Raw genomic sequence first — 19,015 nt, 5'->3', positions numbered from 1 at the left:
GTCATCTGAAGACGACTAGCCTCCTATTTTACTCATCAATGTTTCGATGTTTACGGTTTTACTAGTATTAGAATCCATACATAGTAGTCTAGACCACGACGAGGATGTCCTAGTAGTATCAACATGTGCTCGTTGACATTGATTACAACTTTGAGTCTAGCCATAAGCCAGCGAAATGCGACACGACGAAACGGGGTTCTTATTTCAACTCATCATGGACATATAAGTCCATGTGTTTCGTTGCAAATAGACAGAACCATAAACCATAGCCGTAACTCAAGTTTCCCATGAATAGTCTGCGCTATCCTAGGTATCAGGTTTTCTTGCGTCACAAGATAGTCAGCGATGACGACTAATTCACGGAGAATGAAGGATTTTGATCACACACCTTACGAGATCCGCGAATAATCTCTTACGCAGGACGCGTGCTAGCACGATTAGAGCGACCCGGCATGGCAACGAAGTTACTATTGTAGTACTCATTGGAACTTAAACGGCGAATGATACCCTCGTACTGAACGATGAACACGTCGGCCAAGGTTAAATACTTAATTAACTTGCCGGACATGCTCAGTGACTTGACACGGGCCCAACTCTCGACAAATATCGTTTTCACGTAACTGTCGGGGACGACGAAGATCATCTTAAGCCAGTGGGCGGCTAGGAGGAACATGAATCCAGCGCCGGGGCCGTCAGTAGCGATCACGCCGGGATACTGGGATGTCGTGGTCGTATGGCGGCCTGGCGCGGTGGTCATGATCTTGAACATCTCGACTAGGGAGAGGAGTGCGGTGAATGGTGTTGTCAGCCAGCTCTGGTGAACGGCACGAGGTCGATGGAAGAATTCGATGTCGAATGTGCCAGCACTATCCTGCTGTCCGAACTTGCGTACGAGGGAATCCTCGAACTCCATGACCTTGTCATAACTCATTCGGTCACCATAGCCGATGGCCCAGCGTCGGTGAGAGCGTAGGTTGCGTGGTCGGATACTACGGTCAACCATACGAATCATCTCCCCCGTGTGGCCACCCGATCCACAGACAATCAAGATGTAATGGGGAACAGTTTTTGGCACCATTGACGGCCAGGCACCGTAGGTAGCGCCATGAGAGCGACGCGTGGCTATCACTAGTATGTGTCGAGTCTACCTAAGAATTAGCATGATTTATCATTGGGCCAGGAGAGTGATTTACCATAAGGAAAATTATCATCATGATAAACAACCAGATCCATGACTTCCATAGGAGGGCGGTTGACATGACGATCCAGACTTGAATTGGACGGGGAGATAGGAAGAGCACAACTAGGTGCCAGATGGCGAGAAGGAAGTCGATGATAAGCTTCTGGTTTAGAGGAGGTGGATCAACTTTGTCTCGAAGGCCCTCCATCTCGGCAAGGCAAAGTCGATGCTCTTCGTTTAATGAAGTGTCAGAATTGAGCTGGGCAACAGGGTCATCAACAGTGGACGAGTATAGCTCCTCTTTTGTTGGAGTGAGTGGAAGAGGTAGTTCAGTGTCATCTTGTGGGAGATAAGTAGAACTTAAACCAGGGAGAATTTCATCTCGCTCATTTTGAGGCTTTCCCTGCCCCTCGCGGCTGGGTCGCGGCTGGGTATCCATGTGGTGTTGTGGTTTGTGGCCAGTGTCCAGGAGCTGTGATAAGAGGACAACCTTATATGATGAGCGCGAATAGACTTCTAATGCGGGTTTGTACTATTTTTGATTGTGACGAAGACGGCAAGCATTCTTTGGCTCTAATATTGAGTGAACTACTATGTGGTTGATAGATAGAGACACTTTGTATGCCATCGGCGAACATAAGCTTGAAGTCTTTCTCATAAACCTCAAGGGTACTAGCATAACTTGTTAGCACATTGCATCTCATTTATTAAAGCATATGAAATCCAAAATCTAGAGACAATATAGAACATAAGTGTAAATGCAGGTCTGCTAAGCAATCTGTACTAAAGGATATTATAAGTTGGCAAACTAGACGTTCAGGAATCTCTATGAATATATGATATTATAAAGAGACCAGTAATAAAATGAAGTGATATACAGAACGAGAGCACCTTGGCTTGATCGTTTTACGGTAGTATGTAACAGCAGTGCACGTGGCAGCCCGGGGGTCTTGGTCCGATGTGAATCTCATCTTCTCCGGATTGTGTGTGAACTATATGACGAATCATCTCCAAGTCACTGAACCTGGAGCGATCCATGGATGTTCAAAGAAACGCCAGACTAACCTTAGATCACGGTGGAAATCAATTCCAGCTGCTTCAAATACCCATATTCACCGTTAGAAGCTAATAGCGAGACATTGAAGCTGTTGCGCGAATGTGGACACCCTGTTCTCGATTCTTGCCGATGATGTTTGCAGGATGTTTAAACGTTACCGGTACCTTGCGTTAGCTGATTAGCATGGTAGATGTGGATCGCTACAGGGTCCGAACCGATCTAATTTTGGCAGTTCTTAGCGTCCCAGCGCCTGGCTTAGCGTGCTAAGGCTACCGCAAAAACCGTCATTTTTACCGTTGTAACGCGTTCCTAACCTTATCAATATTATGGGTAACCCCTTATCGCGTTGATACCTGGGTCGGGTAAACCCCCAAAACGCGCTTGGGCAGCTCTACTTAGCATTTCAACCGGAACTTCTCCACTGTAACTTAGAAAAGTTCAAGCATCATATTTTTTGCTTCCTTCTTTTTTTCCTTCTAATTCTTGAAGCTTGCATTCAAGCTTGCAATACTCACGTACTAAACAAACCACCGTCACCCTTTATACTACAATCTTACTCTTTTCGTTGACTTCGGATTGGCTTCAAAACAATGTCGACCTTACGGTCGAGGAAGTACTTGAGTTGCTTCTATTGCGGAAGAAGATCCAAGTTTCGATTTGAAGGCCAGAAGTCATTCGACTGTACCAACTGCGATGCGACGAATTGGCTGGACGATGTAAGCATACTCACTCTCTGTAATATCAAGATGATTCTAACCAGGTCGTATCGTAGTATGGAGAAATCACAGATCCACCTTCCTCACCGTCAGTTATCGAGCGCAGTCGAGTCCAGTATGCCATCCCTCGCCCATCGGCACCTCCGCGATCACTATCGCCAGATGCAGCCGGCTCCGAAGAATCGATCTTTTGCGACACGTGCCTAAGAAACCAACACATGCTTACAAGCTCGTTGGCGCAATTCGAGTGGCCGGAAGACCAAAGAAGCGCCGAGTATGTTTTGCGCGAGAAGAAATATTATGCTCTTCGAAAAGACCTCGAGAAGCGATACCCCCAGATGTGCGCGGATTGTGAGCCCAGGGTAGAAAAGAAGCTTCACGAAGCTAGCTACACGGCGCAAACCGACCATCTTCGCCGAATGATGGATCGCACGCGATCTCAACGACAAGAAGTAAAGCAACGAGGGTTTTTGGACGTCGTAGATACCTTTGGCAAGTGGAGCTGGCATCTAGGCTTCGCACTTCAATTCTTATGGCACATTGCTATGGTCTGGTCCCTCATTGTAGACCCGTATATCCTAGGTGAAGCGGGAGCGAACTCACGAGTTGCTACGGCCCTGAAGGGGATACACCAGCTTAGCTATGGCCGACTACCACGACTGCCTCAAGCGGACTCATATATGAGATGGGCAATAAACCTAGGCCTATACTCATTGCCATGGAATCCGCGCTTCAAGCAGACGATCAGGGGTTTCACGGCACACTACCTCGGGTTCAAGCATTGGTACACATATCAATTGTTTATTCTACTCGTGCGATATGCTGGTATCTCCATGGCACAGTATAGTTCTTTGAAGGGATCGCAAATCTCAGCGCAGCTAGGCGCACAACTTGCTATCGCCTTGTCAATGACCTACGTGAGTACTTGCACACGGAATTTATATGTGAAATCATATTGACATAACGCGCTAGGTATATCATGCGTCAAGAAGATCCATCCATACAGACACAAGTCCTCTATTTCGGCAATATTCCAAGGCGAATAGCCCACGAACGCCCACCGCTAGATCGGAAGCGAAGCCAGAGCCACTCAGAGAACAAAATGATCTTGGAAGTGCCCTAGATGAGATAGCCCAATCTCCTCCAAGACCTCACAATGGATCTACACAGCGCTTTGTTCGGAGTTCGAATAACTACGGAACTACTACAAGTAATGGAATGTTTGGCGGTGTACACGAGAGATCGCACAGGAACCAGTCCTCTGAGCCTACCTTTGGTTCTCTGCATCTGTCAGACCCGATCATAGTTGATAAGCCTGAGCCTCAGGTTGTCCAGTACGACGAAGAGATGGATTGGACGCCGTCTGCTTCGCAACATCGAGCCTTCAGCGAATACAATCCGTATAGGGTCAAGAACACCAACCCGCGTTTTAATGACGCGCCGATTGAACCCAAATCTGGACCGATCTGGTATAAAGTCCCTCCAGCGCCAACCAACCCGGCCCAGAGGATGCGCAACCCTCCGATGCGCCCGATTATTAGAGAAAGTCCGAAAGAGAAGAAAGAGAACTTCTTTAAATCGACTAGAGGACCTGTTGACATGGGATCGTCGAAACAAAACAGCTTATCGGACATCAAGTTCTCTGATCCCAAATTCTTCGCGCCGGAGGATAAGGATGACCCTAGAGACGGTCTTTCCAAGATGTTCGCTAGCTCTTTTAGCATCAGCCCTAGCCCGGATGATGCGGCTGTTCGAAGCTCTAGACTGAAGGCCACAGGATCTTTCTTCAAAGCTGGTCCTAATGCATCAGATGCGCCAAATCGTCGCACCACGCGTTGCGTTGAGCTGGTCGTACTCGTTGGCGCACTCTACGGTTGGATACTAGCGCTAGGCACCCAAGAACAGTACGGTTTAAGCCTCGCTCTAACTTCAGTTATTGCCGGTCTAATCGTCTCTATACGATTGGCTGCCGATTTACAAGTTGATGCTCAGATCAGAGACGGAAAGCAGCCGTCGATCTTTGAGCCATCGTGGGCCAATTTAGGATTGGTGCAGGTGCTAGCCTCTCTCATCCTCGCCTGGAGCATTTGGTCAGGGAGCGGAAATAATATCCCCTGCCGCACATACGGTAGCGCTCACTTTACGATTGCTATCATTCATCACATGTGGCATACGTTTGTGTAGGGGATTGGGCGATTGACGGCCCACAATGGGATCAGGGTACTGAGAAGGATTTGCACAACCCAGCACGTGAAGTTGGGATAAATGTACCACAACACCGGTTGATGGTATAGGACTGTGTCGTACATACATTATTGTACATACATGTGTAGGTTGAACGAAGGGTGGAATGGTAGTTGTTTTACATGGTGCATAGCAAGGCGTTTTTCGGGTTCCGCGGGGATAGCATTTACGGACTGCCGGTGAATGAAGAGACCGAAAATACCCACGCATCAGGATTCCGGGTACTTGGAGAATAAGAAATCACAGGACTCAGGACTCAGGAATGTACATATAATCCCTAGGTGCTGCATCGAGTGGTCAATTGATGATAAAAATCGAGTGCCTAATTTGCAATAATGACCTCCCTCTTCTGTTGTATTAAACGAAATAAATATGGAACCGAAAAAAAGGTCTATGATGACGATGGATCCTAAAAAAGTTGGTCAACTGATGGACGTCCATAAACAATCAGATTTTAAGATTAATTTGCACGGCATACGAAATGCAACATAAGGAGATCGCGGATCCCAAGAAGCCGGCACTAAGGCGGTACGTAGGTACTTACCTATAGTAGTCCTAGAGGTAAACAGGGGATCATACGATAAGGATATGCGATAACGCCACTGTCAGGCAGTGTCCAGGTTAGCACTTTCGATCGCGTCTATTTTACTGCGTAGCTGACAGGTGAAGCTTGCAAACTTTCAGGGTTCATTTTATTCTGACAGAGAATGATTGGACCCCTTTAAAAAATTGAACACTGCTATTAGTCCATTAAAATCCGCGTTTCCTGCAATTGTTTTAACTCCTATTCTTTCCGAGGAACCTCATTTTTTTTCTTTCAACCTTCTGTCTCTTTACAGGTTGTTTCATCGTAGCTTTATCTGATTTTCTAGACAGCTGGGTTTCCTCCGCTCTCTAGTTAATTGTCGCTCCTTAGATTTAGCTACAAAACTCCCCTCATCATCAAGATGCCTGGGCGAACCTTACCGACACTCACCCAAGCCGAGGTCGAGTCGCATAACACCGCAAAGTCCTGTTATGTTACCATCGGTCCCAATGTTTACGATGTAACCGACTTCGTCGAATCCCATCCCGGTGGTCCCGACCTAGTCCTTGAATATGCCGGAAAAGATGTCACCGATATTCTCAAAGATGACGACTCTCATAAACACTCCGACTCCGCCTACGAGATATTAGAAGAGTCGCACATCGGAATCTTAGGAACTAAAAAAGTCAATGGCAACGCGCAGAATGGGAGTGCTACAGGGTCCCAGGCCAACGGAGAGACTCCTTTTGTCCACCCCCGGACAGGCATGTCCTGCGAGGAGGATTTGAGCAAGGAGACGGACTATGGCAATGATTACAAACAGCACAAGTTTCTTGACTTGAATAAGCCTCTCTTGATGCAGGTATGGACTGGTGGTTTTAGCAAGAGGTTCTACCTGGACCAGGTCCATCGGCCGAGACATTACAAAGGAGGTGCTTCTGCGCCTTTGTTCGGAAACTTCCTCGAGCCGCTCAGTCTAACTCCTTGGTGGCTGGTGCCTATTATCTGGTTGCCTCCAGTTGGGTACGGTACCTACTTGGCTTCCCAAGGATTCGAAACTACTTCAGGGGTAGTTGCTAGTTGGGTGCTTGGTCTATGTCTATGGACTCTCATAGAATACATTCTGCACCGATGTCTTTTCCATCTTGACGAGTATGTTCCATCACATATCAACTACAGACCATAAACTAACATGGATATCTAGGTATCTACCGGACAATAGGGTCGGAATTACACTGCACTTCCTGCTTCACGGTGTCCACCACTATCTACCAATGGACAAGTATCGTCTAGTGATGCCTCCTACACTCTTTCTAGTACTTGCGACTCCTTTCTGGAAATTGGCACATTCGCTATTCTTCTGGAACTGGTACCTGGCCACCGCTGTTTTCTGCGGCGGTATCTTCGGATATATCTGCTACGACTTGACGCACTACTTCCTTCACCACCAGAACCTCCCTCTCTGGTACAAGGATCTCAAGAAGTACCACCTTGCCCATCATTTCCTAGACTACGAGCTGGGCTTTGGCGTAACCAGTCGGTTCTGGGACCAAGTATTTGGTACCGAGCTGGTCACCGTGGTCAAGGCAAAGTAAGATGCTACCACGGCTTCGGCCAAGAGGCTTATTCAAACCAAGACGGATATGGCGATACGTGTTGATCGCTCACAAGGTGCAATGACTGAGGACCGGGGTTCTCGGAGGTTAGGTCGGCAAATAATGGCGTTCGGTCGAATATCAGGAGATTATGGAAATACTCAGCTTAACCCATGCTCGACTTTTAATAATTAATTGCGTGTGTTTAGTCTCCCTTGATACACCTACTGTTTTCTGGCGGTGAAGATGATTCGATGGGAAGAAAAGGAGCATTTGGGTAACACCAGATCGGCAACTACTTGTATATCCAATGGCCAATGGAACATGAAGACTTACGAAGGATTATGCAAAATGCCAATAACATATCTGATACGTACACAATCACTTATGCAATTTCTTAACATTTCGGTGAAATTTTGAATTAAGTTTTGAGACCACGTGTGTAGGCAGCTAAGGTTGCTAAGGTTTCACCTTAAACGTCAAATGATGAACTATGCAGGAAGAAGGTCCGATGTCTTAGCCTTTTAACTAAATACACTCTTATGTAAGCAAGCCTTGTCACTCAGGTAGCCGCTTTTCCCGAAGAACGACCGAGAAATCATTTTACGCAGCCCATATTATTATGCAGGCGTCCTCTTCCTGCCACCCCTCCCATTTAATCGTTTGAACATTTGAACTTTCATTTCCCAACTTCGATTCATCGACATCGTCCATTCAATCCCGCTATCGGGCTGTAAGTTATTCCATTGCCTGACTAGGTTTATCTATTCTCTTTTTACTTTACCGATCAAGACGATTACTTGGTCAGCCATAGTTTATACGCAAAGAAGTCACATCTTCAATTTTCAATTCGATCTGACTGATCGGAAGGCTTCAAGATGGCTACTCTTGATGTCGAAGCCTTGCTTGACGCCACTGCCACCAGTAAGAATGACGTCAAGGAAACTCGATCAAAAGATTCAGACGACCGTATAAAACCCGACCGAAGTGAACGTAGAGAACGCGACCGCAGCCCCGGCCGAAGACGCGATCGTAGTGTTGATCGAGCACGACGTGATCGCGGTGAAGAGAGAGAAGCTACACCACGAAGCGATGCAGGTAGTCACAAGAGTAGGCGAAGAAGTCGGAGCCGTGATGATGATCGTCGACACTCACGTCGTCACAGAGGAGGTGATGGAGATTTCTATCGCAGCGGTGGCCGTGGCCGAGACCGTTCTCGCTCGCGTTCTCCCCGTCGCCATTATCGTCCAAGAGACGATCATCGCGATCGCGAACGTGATGATCGCAGCTTTTACAGATCCAGAGATGAGGAGAGACACCGCGGAGGACGTACGCCGAAGCGCGACGCCACGCCCCAGCTGACCGAAGACGAGCGAGATCGCCGTACCGTATTCGTCCAACAGCTAGCCGCTCGCCTTCGCACGAAAGAGCTTAAAGAGTTTTTCGAGAAGGTTGGCCCTGTTACCGAGGCCCAGATAGTGAAGGATCGGATCAGTGGAAGATCTAAAGGGTAAGCATCCTGATTCCTTGCCATTTTCGTCGCTAACGATCATAATGTAGTGTCGGTTACGTTGAATTTAAGAACGAAGATTCCGTCACTGCTGCTCTTCAACTCACAGGTCAAAAGCTCCTAGGTATCCCAGTCATTGTACAACTTACCGAAGCTGAGAAGAATCGCCAAGTTCGCACTACCGAGGGCTCCAGCTCTCACGCCAATTCGATTCCCTTCCACCGCCTCTACGTTGGAAATATCCACTTCAGCATCACAGAGCAAGATTTGCAAAACGTATTCGAACCCTTCGGCGAGCTCGAGTTCGTCCAACTCCAGAAAGATGATACTGGTCGCAGCCGCGGTTATGGATTTGTTCAGTACGTCGTCACCTATACACAAACATGAATCAGAGTTGCTAACTTATTTACTAGGTTTCGTGAGGCTGACCAAGCTCGTGAAGCGCTCGAGAAGATGAATGGGTTTGACCTTGCTGGTCGTCCGATCCGCGTTGGACTTGGTAACGATAAGTTTACCCCTGAGTCAACTGCAAATATCCTACAGAGGTTCCAGGGCCAAAACCAACCATATCAGGGATCCGCATTCTCCGGTGCTGGTGGACGAGGTCCCCAAGCCTCTGGGTTTGACCGAGCAGGAGGTCGTGACAACGACAAGGCAACCGGCGCTAGCGCCTTAGACGATACTGATGTTGCTGGTGTCAATTTTAACAACTACAGTCGTGATGCATTGATGAGAAAGCTTGCTCGAACAGACGATGCTTCTAACGGAACTCGTGATGAGAGACAGATTCTCAAGCCCAAGACAGAAACCAAGCCGTTGCCTGTTAACGTTAACATGGCCAGTCGATGCGTCGTTCTACACAACATGTTCGATCCTACTGAGTACGTTTTCCCCACCAATCCTATTTTTATGTGTGGATGCTAATTAGTGACTACAGAGAAGAAGGTGAAGTTTGGATTAAGGAGTTGGAGGATGACGTTCGACAGGAAGCGGAGGAGAAATATGGACATGTGGTCCATATTTCCCTCGACCCGAACTCTCAGGGAGATATATATCTCAAGTTCGACAAGGTTCAAGGAGGCGAGAACGCCATCAAGGGCTTGAATGGCCGTTATTTCGGTGGACGAATGATCAGTGCTGCGCCTGTTGTGGACGCCGTCTACAGCAGTTTGTTCTCTCGTACCAAGGCTATTTGAGATGCTAATAATTGGCCTGGCCACTCCCGTTCTAGGAACTCTCGCCGTAAGTCTTAATTACTTGATATTTGAATGAGGTCCCGTTCTAACTTTGACTTAGCCATCATCACAACCGCACCATATTCTCTATGAGGACATCAAGCCAGATGCAGGCTTTCACCCATTCGCCTGTCAACTTGGTAAACAGTACACTCGACAGATCTCTTCGGCGAGGTCACGCGACAATTCCCCAAATCATTATATGCAACCAAATTTTCACGCTGATTCTAAAATAGCAACCCCATTCCGGATGGACATGCGTCCTCAATTGCACGTCGGCAACCCCCCTACTGATAATTGTGTCAAGCCGACTTCTGTCTTCGATCGTTTTCGTCGAATCGGAGAACGTTCGTTGGTCTGCTGACTAGGACCAAGCTAGGTAATTAGATGTTGGTAGTACTAAATCATTTGATTTTTAGATATATTATTCTCTCTGCCCTTGGTGATATTGGTATGGAAACTCCCGGAAGACTGCTTGTGTCAACCTCTGACTCCACCTGTAGATTTCGCGTGGCATTTCCGGATCTGCGGGTTACGCTCCGGCCCCAGTCTTCAATTGAGTTGTCCTAGTTCGATTCATTGGAGATACCATAGACTGACAAGCTGTACCGCTTCATAGGAGGTATACTTGCGCGCATTGCCCGTCGTAGACGTACGACTATCCACATAGGTAGGTAACTTGTGCTCCGAATGCTTCTGTTAGAGTGGGATATTTACATTCTAGGTAGCCCTCATTTGTAGAGCTCTCGCAGAAATGGCTAGTGCCAACACTTCACCGGATTGAACCGTTTTTCCGGTCAGTAAGGGACGACATAACGACACGACGAATATGCCAATATGGTGCCATCTCCACTTGATCAGCCGAGGCCCACGTACGCCCTCTGTTCGGCTTGTTCCTTGTAAGTTGCATCCGTATACGCGTATCGCTTTCGCGAGTAGGTGGGTCATGATTCTTTGGTGATGGTTAGCTTGCCTATAAACGGGTTTAGGTTTTCTTACGCGCGACAAAATGACGTTATTGTCGAGACTTACGAGAGGTTTTATAATAGCGAGACGATGTTCGACGGCGTGGGTTGTATATGGAGGTATGTATATTGCCTGCAGATTGCTTAAACGTTGCTATGATTCGACACACAAACTTGATAATAAGGATCCCCTCTGATATTATGGTAAATAATATTGAGGGAAGATGTGCTCAATATGTAGGTCCTCTATTGTTTGACAGCATTCCATGCCAGTCTCGATATATTGTTGCTTCTCTAATGAAGCACTTAAGTATCTGCTGGTGTGACATAGATGTGACGTTGGTTAAAGGGGCCACGGCGTCTACAGTACTTCACCTAAACATATTCCCAGATCTAATGATAAGCTTGAACCTAGGGTTCAATTCTCTCTTCTTCCCGTCGAATTTCAGCTACTTCGCCGGTAAATGCTAGGATCGCGAGGCCTTGAAGATCATTGCTACAAGCTGTAGCAAAATGGACGGACTTTCCCCAACGCCCGCCGAACGCCACTATCACTATCTCCTACAAACGAGTCTCGCCTGGCTACGTCATGGTTGGCACAGAACGCATCGAACTCTTGCGAATCGCTGTGTATCGTCTCATAGATATGAGGTGCTTTCACATCAAGTATTGCCAGCGATGTTCGCGATAAGTGAGGTTTTGATCTATTTCAATATACTCCCAAGGCAGTTATTTTCGTAACCTTCGCAGGTGCCTTCTAGGTAAGGCCGGTGCATGTCCATAAATCGGGCACTCGGCAAATAAAGCATGTATTTTTACCAATTCCCTGAATACTAGAATGTCTCCCACAAAACTCTCACATTTATTTTATTATCGGTGATTTTTCTCAGAACTCAACTCTAGTCGTTTACTATTTTCTTTCCAACTATCAAACAGGCGAGTCTCGATGCTCTTGACGCTCACCCTTATATTACAATGATTAGCCAGGTAAGTATAAGCACTATAAAACAATCATTTAGTAACATAATTATAGGTAACATCGCAATAGATTCATCGTCTCGGCCATCATTGGATTTTTTGTCCATCATGGGGCTTCAAGCAATATGGACTGCGTGTTCTCTACACGGGTTCGGATCCGACGCCTTTGAGGGCGCTACGGTTATCCAATTCCCGAGAAATCTTCCAAGACTGATTGTTTCCTACCTCGTATTCAACGAGCTCAGAAATTATATCGCTTGGTCATTTCACCTATCCATGATTGCCTATATCGTCCATATTGTGCAAGACCGATGCTTCTACTAGGACACGCCATGATGCACAAGGCCAAAGCCCTCGTCATTTCTTATGGCGTGTCAAAATATTCGGCAAGCCAAGGCTGGGTTGAGTAGGTACCCACGGTACCATGCTCCCTGCTATCCATCGGCACCGCTTCAATTGAGGTGTGTTGAATTTCCTACTACATGTCATTAAGTAGGTATGTATCACTTTCGACTCCAGGTACACCCTTTTTTCTCGCTTGATAATACTATATCCCATATCTTTCGCTCTCTTTCTCAACAAACCTAAATACGTAACCAAAGTATTATATGTGCAGCTTCTCCAGATATCCCTGATTCCGAGATGATGTTTTCCAACACGTGCTAATAATGGACTCTAGCATTCAATGTGTCAGTCAAGTTTGTGGAGTACTATACTACACAATCAGCAGTATTCGGTCTTTGGATAGGAGACCTCAACATAGACACTCACATCATGATAAGCTCAGCATCACTTTTTAGAGACATTCGGCCACATCAAATATTATTGTGAGCCTTTCATTGAAAGCCAAGCTACCCTTTCGGCTGGAGAAGGGTTTTTTTAGGAGAGGTAAGTCTTTCATGTTTATATCCATTTACAATATAGTATTCTTACCCATACTAACTCTGTATTTAAATATCAGCCATTATTAGGCCTATCCAAGTGCCCACTCCAGATCTAAGCTTGAGCTAAAGCGAAAGACACGTTGCCCCTGAATCATATTCAGACTTCTATATTTGATGTTAGGGGTGATATAGAGCCATGAGCCTTGTCCTGCCTATGACACCGTCTTGGTCCCCAGGTCCATATATGAACTGGGTTAATCTCCACGTCCTGCTCAGCCGCGTAGCGGCTCAACCTCATGGTATCGGCCGCGACTAGGAGTTGTAACCACAACGACACCGAGCAACCACTTCCCGACCATAGCTCATCGACGATGATATATCTGGCAATGGGTACTTTCAAGGGAGTACTGTACATGCGAGGAAGTACGCTGGGTACCTTGAGGAAGTACCCCTGATTTAATACATTACATTTCATTTGTATTTCTATGTATTTTCTTGATCTTGACTGCGTGATTGAATGTTAAATCGTTCACTCTACCGACTCCATTTACTGATTACACTTGCTACGGATCCTCAGCTCTACGTTATATCTTCACTGCTTTCTGGCCACTTCGCTTTCTTCTTCCTTTCTTCTTCACAGACCCTACCCATCATCATCTTCGCTCTTCCACCCAACCCACACAACTTGTTCCGCCTGTGCCTGCGCAGCTCTTTTTCTGTCACGCATCAATTCACGCATACTGCTTCACACATACTCTGTCCTTCATTCACATATATGAACCTTTTCACAAGTTTTGGTAAGTTTTATTAATTTCCTATCTCTATAATATCACGCATCACCTTCATCCGAGCAAGCGGTAGACACGTCCCCCAACGTTTACCCTCCACAAGTTTTTCCTATTGATAATTTCCCTACCCATCTTGCTCATCTTACACGTGTTTTCTACTTGTTTCACCATCCATTCCATCCTTTATACATCAGCTACAATATCGATTACTTCCTATACCTATCATCTATCCGTCATCCACCATCCATCATCCATCATCACAATACTAGTAAATCATATGCTGCAGACTCAAGTGCTTCTATTCACTTGACTGTAATGATACATAACTTGTTCCTCCCTTCTATTCTTCCTTGATATCCGGCTCCAATTCCTTGTTTACTTCCAACACGTGTTACATAAATTCATCTTGGTCTTACACTAACCAGATTTTTTCCTGCTAGACGAATTACTTTACGCTTTCATAGCAATCTGTCTCGAGCTGTCTGCTCTTTATTCTGTCCAGTAAGTAATCCTGCCATTATTGATCATTGGAAAAGAACACATCTAGAGCTATCATACTCTGGATGATGCTTTACTGGTGTTTTCGATCACACTTACTTCTCGAGCTATTCGTTTACATCAAAGCGGATACTCAACCGGAATTTTGTCATTCTTTTATATACTACCTCTATCAATTTCAAACATGCTAATACTTATCATTACAGATATGGAATCTACCGCCGCTTTTGATTTTGGTGATGGTAATGTAAGTCAGCCATTCAAAACATACATATTGACCTTCAGACACATATCACTCCTATTCTCATGATTTCCTACTCATGGCCTGTGCTTGCATTGAATAAGAGCTTCTGGAGCTGACATTGTATCTAGGAATTGACTACGCGCAGTTCTGATGCTACAAGAGAACTTGCTCGTAAGCATGGTGGTGTGATACCACCAGAATCAGATCAGACTGGTCGGTATTTCCAGCCTAGGTTCGTCACGTAAGTTTCATTTGTATCATACCCCCTTTAACATATATCAAGACTTCAAGTGAAGTGCTGTGCTTCACGTGATGAGATGCTCAGACCTGAAGTGGTGTGATTCTTGGTTCGCCATTTCCTCAAAGTTTACTACTCCGTACTTTCCCCCTTTCGGCACCAAAATCTCTTCAAAAAGGGGTTTAGGAAACAGCCTTCGGTGTCCATTCCTTCCCATATCATCACACAATTCCGTACCTGCTTCCGATTTATTGCACGCAATATAGGAATGATGCAATCGCAACTTCCTTTTGCCATCCGGTCCGTGTCACGGATGGCACGGAGCAGCTTCTCAGAGAACTACTATACCAACTATTTCCATTTCTATCATCTTCTATAACTCATATCGAGACTTTCAATATTTTTACTCACTGCTTCCTAATCTATTTAACACCGTCTACTTTCTCTCCCATTCAGTTCTTCCCTCAAACATCACTCAAATATCTTTACTCCCACAACACACTCCTTGCCTCCTCTACACTTCAAATCCACACACTACACCAATCCTACTTCTGAATTATTATCAAGGAACTCAATCCAGGCATCGCATCATTCACATATTTATTAATATTGATAACATCGAATCCATCTAACTCTCATCTTTTAGAAGAGACCCTCCTCCTAACGCTCTTCTCTATTCGTACGAGGAAAGTCAATCGAAGGCCGCAAGTAGTACAGACATGGCGACAGGAGGAGAAACATCTTCGAAGGCAGTCGAGATGGACTCTTCCAAGAATACAGAGAGGACTGTTCCCTCTGGAAGTGATGACGGGTCCGAAGAGATGAGACTCATGAGCGCGTCCGACTCTTTTGATAATCAGATCGGACAATACCGTCCAGTCTCGCGCATGGCGCACTCGTCTCGACCGGTTCCGTACCGATACGGCGCCAACACGTCCTACACACGAGCGCAAAATGCCGATGCCTATAGAAGATTCCATGAGTCCTTCTCAACGAGCCACTCTGGGCCCGTCGCACCTTACCAAGGTGGACAATCTAACGACGTAAGACTATCCACGGAAGATGTAAGTTCCTGATAAGCAGCTCATATTCCTATGTTACTAACTGCAAACCATAGGATTCGTACCAGGCAAGCCGAGAAATTGCGAATCGCATCTCGATGCTGTCCACTTTCCTCGGTCGTTCTCCAGGAATTGCGGGCGATCATACGTCCCACACGAAGCTGTTGACCGAGATCAGCCAGATCGTTACTTCTGCGATTTGTAACTTGCGATTCGAGCGTGACAACGCTCGAAGAGATGCAGACAGAGTGTCGCACCGAGCATTCCGTGACAATGCCACCTTTAGGACCGACAATCGTCGTCTTCAGGAAGATGTCAAGAAGATTCTCAATAGAGAGAAGAACCTGAAGCGAGAGTTGGAAATGGAACACTCGCGTCTCAATGCTATGAAGTATGATCTCGAGAATACCGAGAAGGAAGCCTTGAACTTCCGAGACCACCATGCGCAGATTCGAGTCGAATTTAAGAAGTCTGAGGAAACTCAGAGACTCCACATTCAGGTATGATATATTGCTGAATTTTGTGGGTGGTCTGAACAGATAGCTAATATGTTTGTCTAGTCTCTTGAAGGAGAGATCAAACGCCTTCGAATCCGAAATGCGCAGTTAGCCAAGTCTGCTGGCCAAGAGGTAGAAGACGATTCCATACAGCGACCAGAGTTCTCCCCGCCATCCGCTCCGGAGTCGCACAAGGCGGACGCACCGTCGGAATCAACGGAAAACCATGACTTTCTTTGGGGAATGCTCAAGAAGAAGAGTGATGAACAGAGTAAGCGAAGCAAATCTGAAAACTATGGCAACAAGAAGTTTGCGAACTCGCCTCAGAGTGCCGCTGCTGGCCCATCCGTCCGACGCAAGGATTCTTCATCGTTTAATCCCGAGGCGCCATCATTCCAGCCACCATTGTCATCGAAGAACTTGGCGGCCGTAAGCGACATGGGTCCCGCACCCAGCCCGATCGGAGGTCCGTCTAACTGGCCTGCATTACTTTCTCACAATGGCAAGACACCTGCTACAGGTCGCTCGGATCTAAAGCCTACGACTGTTGTCCATTCACCCCTCGAGAGTGGTGAGAAACGCCACAGCGGCATTACCCGCTTCAACAATGAGGCTTGGACTATTCAGGACATTGATCAGGCCCTCACGCGCTTGACCTTGCTCACGAAAGGCTACATTGTCCGATGTCATAAGCATGGTGAGCCGACGAAGGTCTCGCACAAGATGTTGTCGCGCAAGGAAGAGACTACATGGAAGTATGTCGTCAACCTGGTCTTTACGAACAACGTCTTCCAGGCAGAAAGTCATATGACCAATCTCTTGAGCATCCTGGCTTATCGCAGCTGTCTAATCATGCGAATCATCCAGGATTACCTATTCCGCAAGGTAATCTCGCCATCGATCTTCCTCGGCTTCAACGAGAAGCTCGACCAGCACCTCGCCGCTTTGCAGGACAGGATCGCGCAGTTTAGCCACCCCGACTACGTGTGCAATGTCCGCGACAGACAGGCCGTGTTGAAAGACCACGCTAAGATCGTCGATGAAGCGCTGAAAACCCCGGGTATGAAGGAATTCAAGACTGAGACAATTAACCGCCACACGCAGATCCTGACAGGCATCCTTCACCCGCTCCGCGCCGTCGACGTGACTGACAGGGATGCCCACGCGGGTATCCGTACCATTGTGACTCTCGGTTGGGACATGAGCACCAAGATCTGGACCTCCGGCATGATGCTGTCGTACTTCTTCCCGCAATGCGGCGTCCTGTTCTCCGAAAGCACCATGAAGGCTGTGAACCTCGATGCTTATCACGTGGGGACGCAGAAAGAGCTGCAGCTTATGCAAGCGGTGGTGTCTTTCGTCGTAACGCCCTCGCTATCCGTTCGCGACGACCGCGACGGCGTTAACAACGGGGTGCACGGGCTGAGGAAGGCTGAAATCATAGCTATGGATTAAGCTATGAGATTTCTTCTCTTATGAGCCCATCTGTCCGTTTGCGAGGACTTGCTTTGATGAGCCTAGGTTGCGGAAGTAATCCGTACAATACGTACTTCTCTCGTACCGGAAAGACGACCTTTACATATTACACAAGGCGTCATACATACACACATTACTTCGCATCCGCCTATGATGATTGCTTGCCGATACAGGCACATGCTTTTTGGACCATAGGCTTTTCACTGGTATCAGTCTTCGTTCGTACGAATCAGTTTTTCCTTCGGTTATTTCCTTTTCATGATTTCGTCGACTTCGGTACTCTAACCTGGCGGAGACCATCACGACTTTACGAGGGCATGAGTTCATGACAACAACAAGATACCCTCACACATTGTATTGCATTGCATTTCCTTGGCTTTTTATTTCGGGGTTTTCTATTTCAGTTTCTCGTTCGGTTTTTCATGCATTCTAGTGCTTCGACAACAGTCTGGATTCGGTTTCCATTTCCACGCAACAGAAAAACAGAAAATCCCGACATAAGAAAAAAGGTCGTCATTTCTGCTCGACCGGGCGGGCAATTCTCCTTTTCTCGCGCGCATAGCTAGCACCGACAACGTCTTGGCTATGATGGACCTTACGATACAATAGTGTATCCGAGGTTATACTCGCACATTTGCTCATTTGCGGATACTCTACGGAACGAACATCTTGGTCTTATCGCTCGCCAGATGCTTCCATATTCCCTTTGCCTTTTCGACGAGGCTTCTGATTTCTTTTTCACTCGACGTTTTTCATGACGCCATGGATAGGTAGTCATGATAGGAACTTGCTCGGATGGATGGTGGGATAGGAAAGGTATCGATCCTGGGTCTGATTGGCAGGGGTTCAGTTATCTCAACCGGTAGTCTTGCAGCTTACATAGTTCTTTGGCGGCCGTAAGGGGCCTGCCCAATGCATTGATTTCCCTGTAACCTTGTATTATGTCGATAAACTTGCTCTCGTGATAGTATGTGTAAATTGTATTTATTTATGGCCATGGGCGAGGCCGAGTGTAATTATTCCCTTGCGGGAATTGTATTTACGTAGTAAACCATCCTTCCAGGTAGGTCACATATCATCTTCATCTATGTAAGTATATGTCAAATACCTAAGGTATTTAGATATCATAGACAAAAGTCATAGATGAAAAAAATGATATCAATTTATTTACGCTGGGGCGCGAACGCCTAGACATGTAAATCCCCCACTAAGTCGAGATTTTCTCTAAACCACCACCAACCTGAAAAGTTAGTAGACGATAATAAAGAGCGAAGTCTAACAATACAACAAAATAGTATTTTTTTCTTCTCCTTTCTTCCCCTC

At 46.5% G+C, this 19,015-nt stretch overlaps 5 protein-coding genes across 5 annotated transcripts; 4 read left to right on the top strand and 1 right to left on the bottom strand.

Moving 5' to 3' along the window:
- Nucleotides 1-318: 318 nt before the first annotated feature.
- GGS22DRAFT_144976 (glycosyltransferase family 1 protein) lies at nucleotides 319-1,791 on the bottom strand. The gene is made up of 3 exons (XM_047958851.1): nucleotides 1,194-1,791; nucleotides 389-1,144; nucleotides 319-322 (listed from the first exon to the last, which is right to left on the bottom strand). Exons 1-2 carry the CDS (start codon nucleotides 1,617-1,619, stop codon nucleotides 413-415), a joined length of 1,158 nt encoding a protein of 385 aa, XP_047818457.1. The 5' UTR covers nucleotides 1,620-1,791; the 3' UTR covers nucleotides 319-322; nucleotides 389-412.
- A 1,036-nt stretch (nucleotides 1,792-2,827) lies between these two features.
- On the top strand, nucleotides 2,828-5,137 carry GGS22DRAFT_188831 (Ima1 N-terminal domain-containing protein; the record flags this gene model as incomplete). Its single annotated transcript, XM_047964768.1, has 3 exons — nucleotides 2,828-2,953; nucleotides 3,010-3,870; nucleotides 3,926-5,137. 3 exons carry the CDS (start codon nucleotides 2,828-2,830, stop codon nucleotides 5,135-5,137), a joined length of 2,199 nt encoding a protein of 732 aa, XP_047818456.1.
- Nucleotides 5,138-5,667: 530 nt separating this feature from the next.
- On the top strand, nucleotides 5,668-7,441 carry GGS22DRAFT_144957 (inositolphosphorylceramide-B C-26 hydroxylase). Its single transcript, XM_047958850.1, has 3 exons — nucleotides 5,668-5,817; nucleotides 5,867-6,875; nucleotides 6,928-7,441. The coding sequence occupies exons 2-3, from the start codon at nucleotides 6,145-6,147 to the stop codon at nucleotides 7,316-7,318; spliced, it is 1,122 nt and encodes a 373-aa protein (XP_047818455.1). The 5' UTR covers nucleotides 5,668-5,817; nucleotides 5,867-6,144; the 3' UTR covers nucleotides 7,319-7,441.
- A 378-nt stretch (nucleotides 7,442-7,819) lies between these two features.
- GGS22DRAFT_144861 (splicing factor, CC1-like protein) lies at nucleotides 7,820-10,264 on the top strand. The gene is made up of 5 exons (XM_047958847.1): nucleotides 7,820-8,828; nucleotides 8,879-9,187; nucleotides 9,242-9,709; nucleotides 9,766-10,070; nucleotides 10,125-10,264. The coding sequence occupies exons 1-4, from the start codon at nucleotides 8,197-8,199 to the stop codon at nucleotides 10,022-10,024; spliced, it is 1,668 nt and encodes a 555-aa protein (XP_047818454.1). The 5' UTR covers nucleotides 7,820-8,196; the 3' UTR covers nucleotides 10,025-10,070; nucleotides 10,125-10,264.
- A 4,096-nt stretch (nucleotides 10,265-14,360) lies between these two features.
- Nucleotides 14,361-17,979, top strand: GGS22DRAFT_200365 (uncharacterized protein; the record flags this gene model as incomplete). The annotated part of the gene is made up of 5 exons (XM_047966426.1): nucleotides 14,361-14,423; nucleotides 14,549-14,661; nucleotides 15,305-15,722; nucleotides 15,776-16,219; nucleotides 16,280-17,979. 5 exons carry the CDS (start codon nucleotides 14,361-14,363, stop codon nucleotides 17,669-17,671), a joined length of 2,430 nt encoding a protein of 809 aa, XP_047818453.1. The 3' UTR covers nucleotides 17,672-17,979.
- Nucleotides 17,980-19,015: the final 1,036 nt, after the last annotated feature.

Source organism: Annulohypoxylon maeteangense (genome assembly GCF_022496945.1).
Source record: "Annulohypoxylon maeteangense strain CBS 123835 unplaced genomic scaffold GGS22scaffold_9, whole genome shotgun sequence".
Classification (NCBI taxonomy): domain Eukaryota; kingdom Fungi; phylum Ascomycota; class Sordariomycetes; order Xylariales; family Hypoxylaceae; genus Annulohypoxylon; species Annulohypoxylon maeteangense.
Note: the sequence above shows the minus strand (reverse complement) of the source record. Positions and strands in the feature narration are given on the sequence as shown.

What these genes read in the sequence shown, in the direction of transcription:
- GGS22DRAFT_144976 (XM_047958851.1), bottom strand. Translation starts at nt 1,619, where the DNA reads ATGGATACCCAGCCGCGACCCAGCCGCGAGGGGCAGGGAAAGCCTCAA. An exon ending in TGATGATAATTTTCCTTATG is followed by an intron (nt 1,145 to 1,193) that starts GTAAATCACTCT and finishes ATTCTTAGGTAG; the next exon opens with ACTCGACACATACTAGTGAT.
- GGS22DRAFT_144957 (XM_047958850.1), top strand. Translation starts at nt 6,145, where the DNA reads ATGCCTGGGCGAACCTTACCGACACTCACCCAAGCCGAGGTCGAGTCG. An exon ending in TGTCTTTTCCATCTTGACGA is followed by an intron (nt 6,876 to 6,927) that starts GTATGTTCCATC and finishes ATGGATATCTAG; the next exon opens with GTATCTACCGGACAATAGGG.
- GGS22DRAFT_144861 (XM_047958847.1), top strand. Translation starts at nt 8,197, where the DNA reads ATGGCTACTCTTGATGTCGAAGCCTTGCTTGACGCCACTGCCACCAGT. An exon ending in ATCAGTGGAAGATCTAAAGG is followed by an intron (nt 8,829 to 8,878) that starts GTAAGCATCCTG and finishes ATCATAATGTAG; the next exon opens with TGTCGGTTACGTTGAATTTA. An exon ending in CGCGGTTATGGATTTGTTCA is followed by an intron (nt 9,188 to 9,241) that starts GTACGTCGTCAC and finishes CTTATTTACTAG; the next exon opens with GTTTCGTGAGGCTGACCAAG.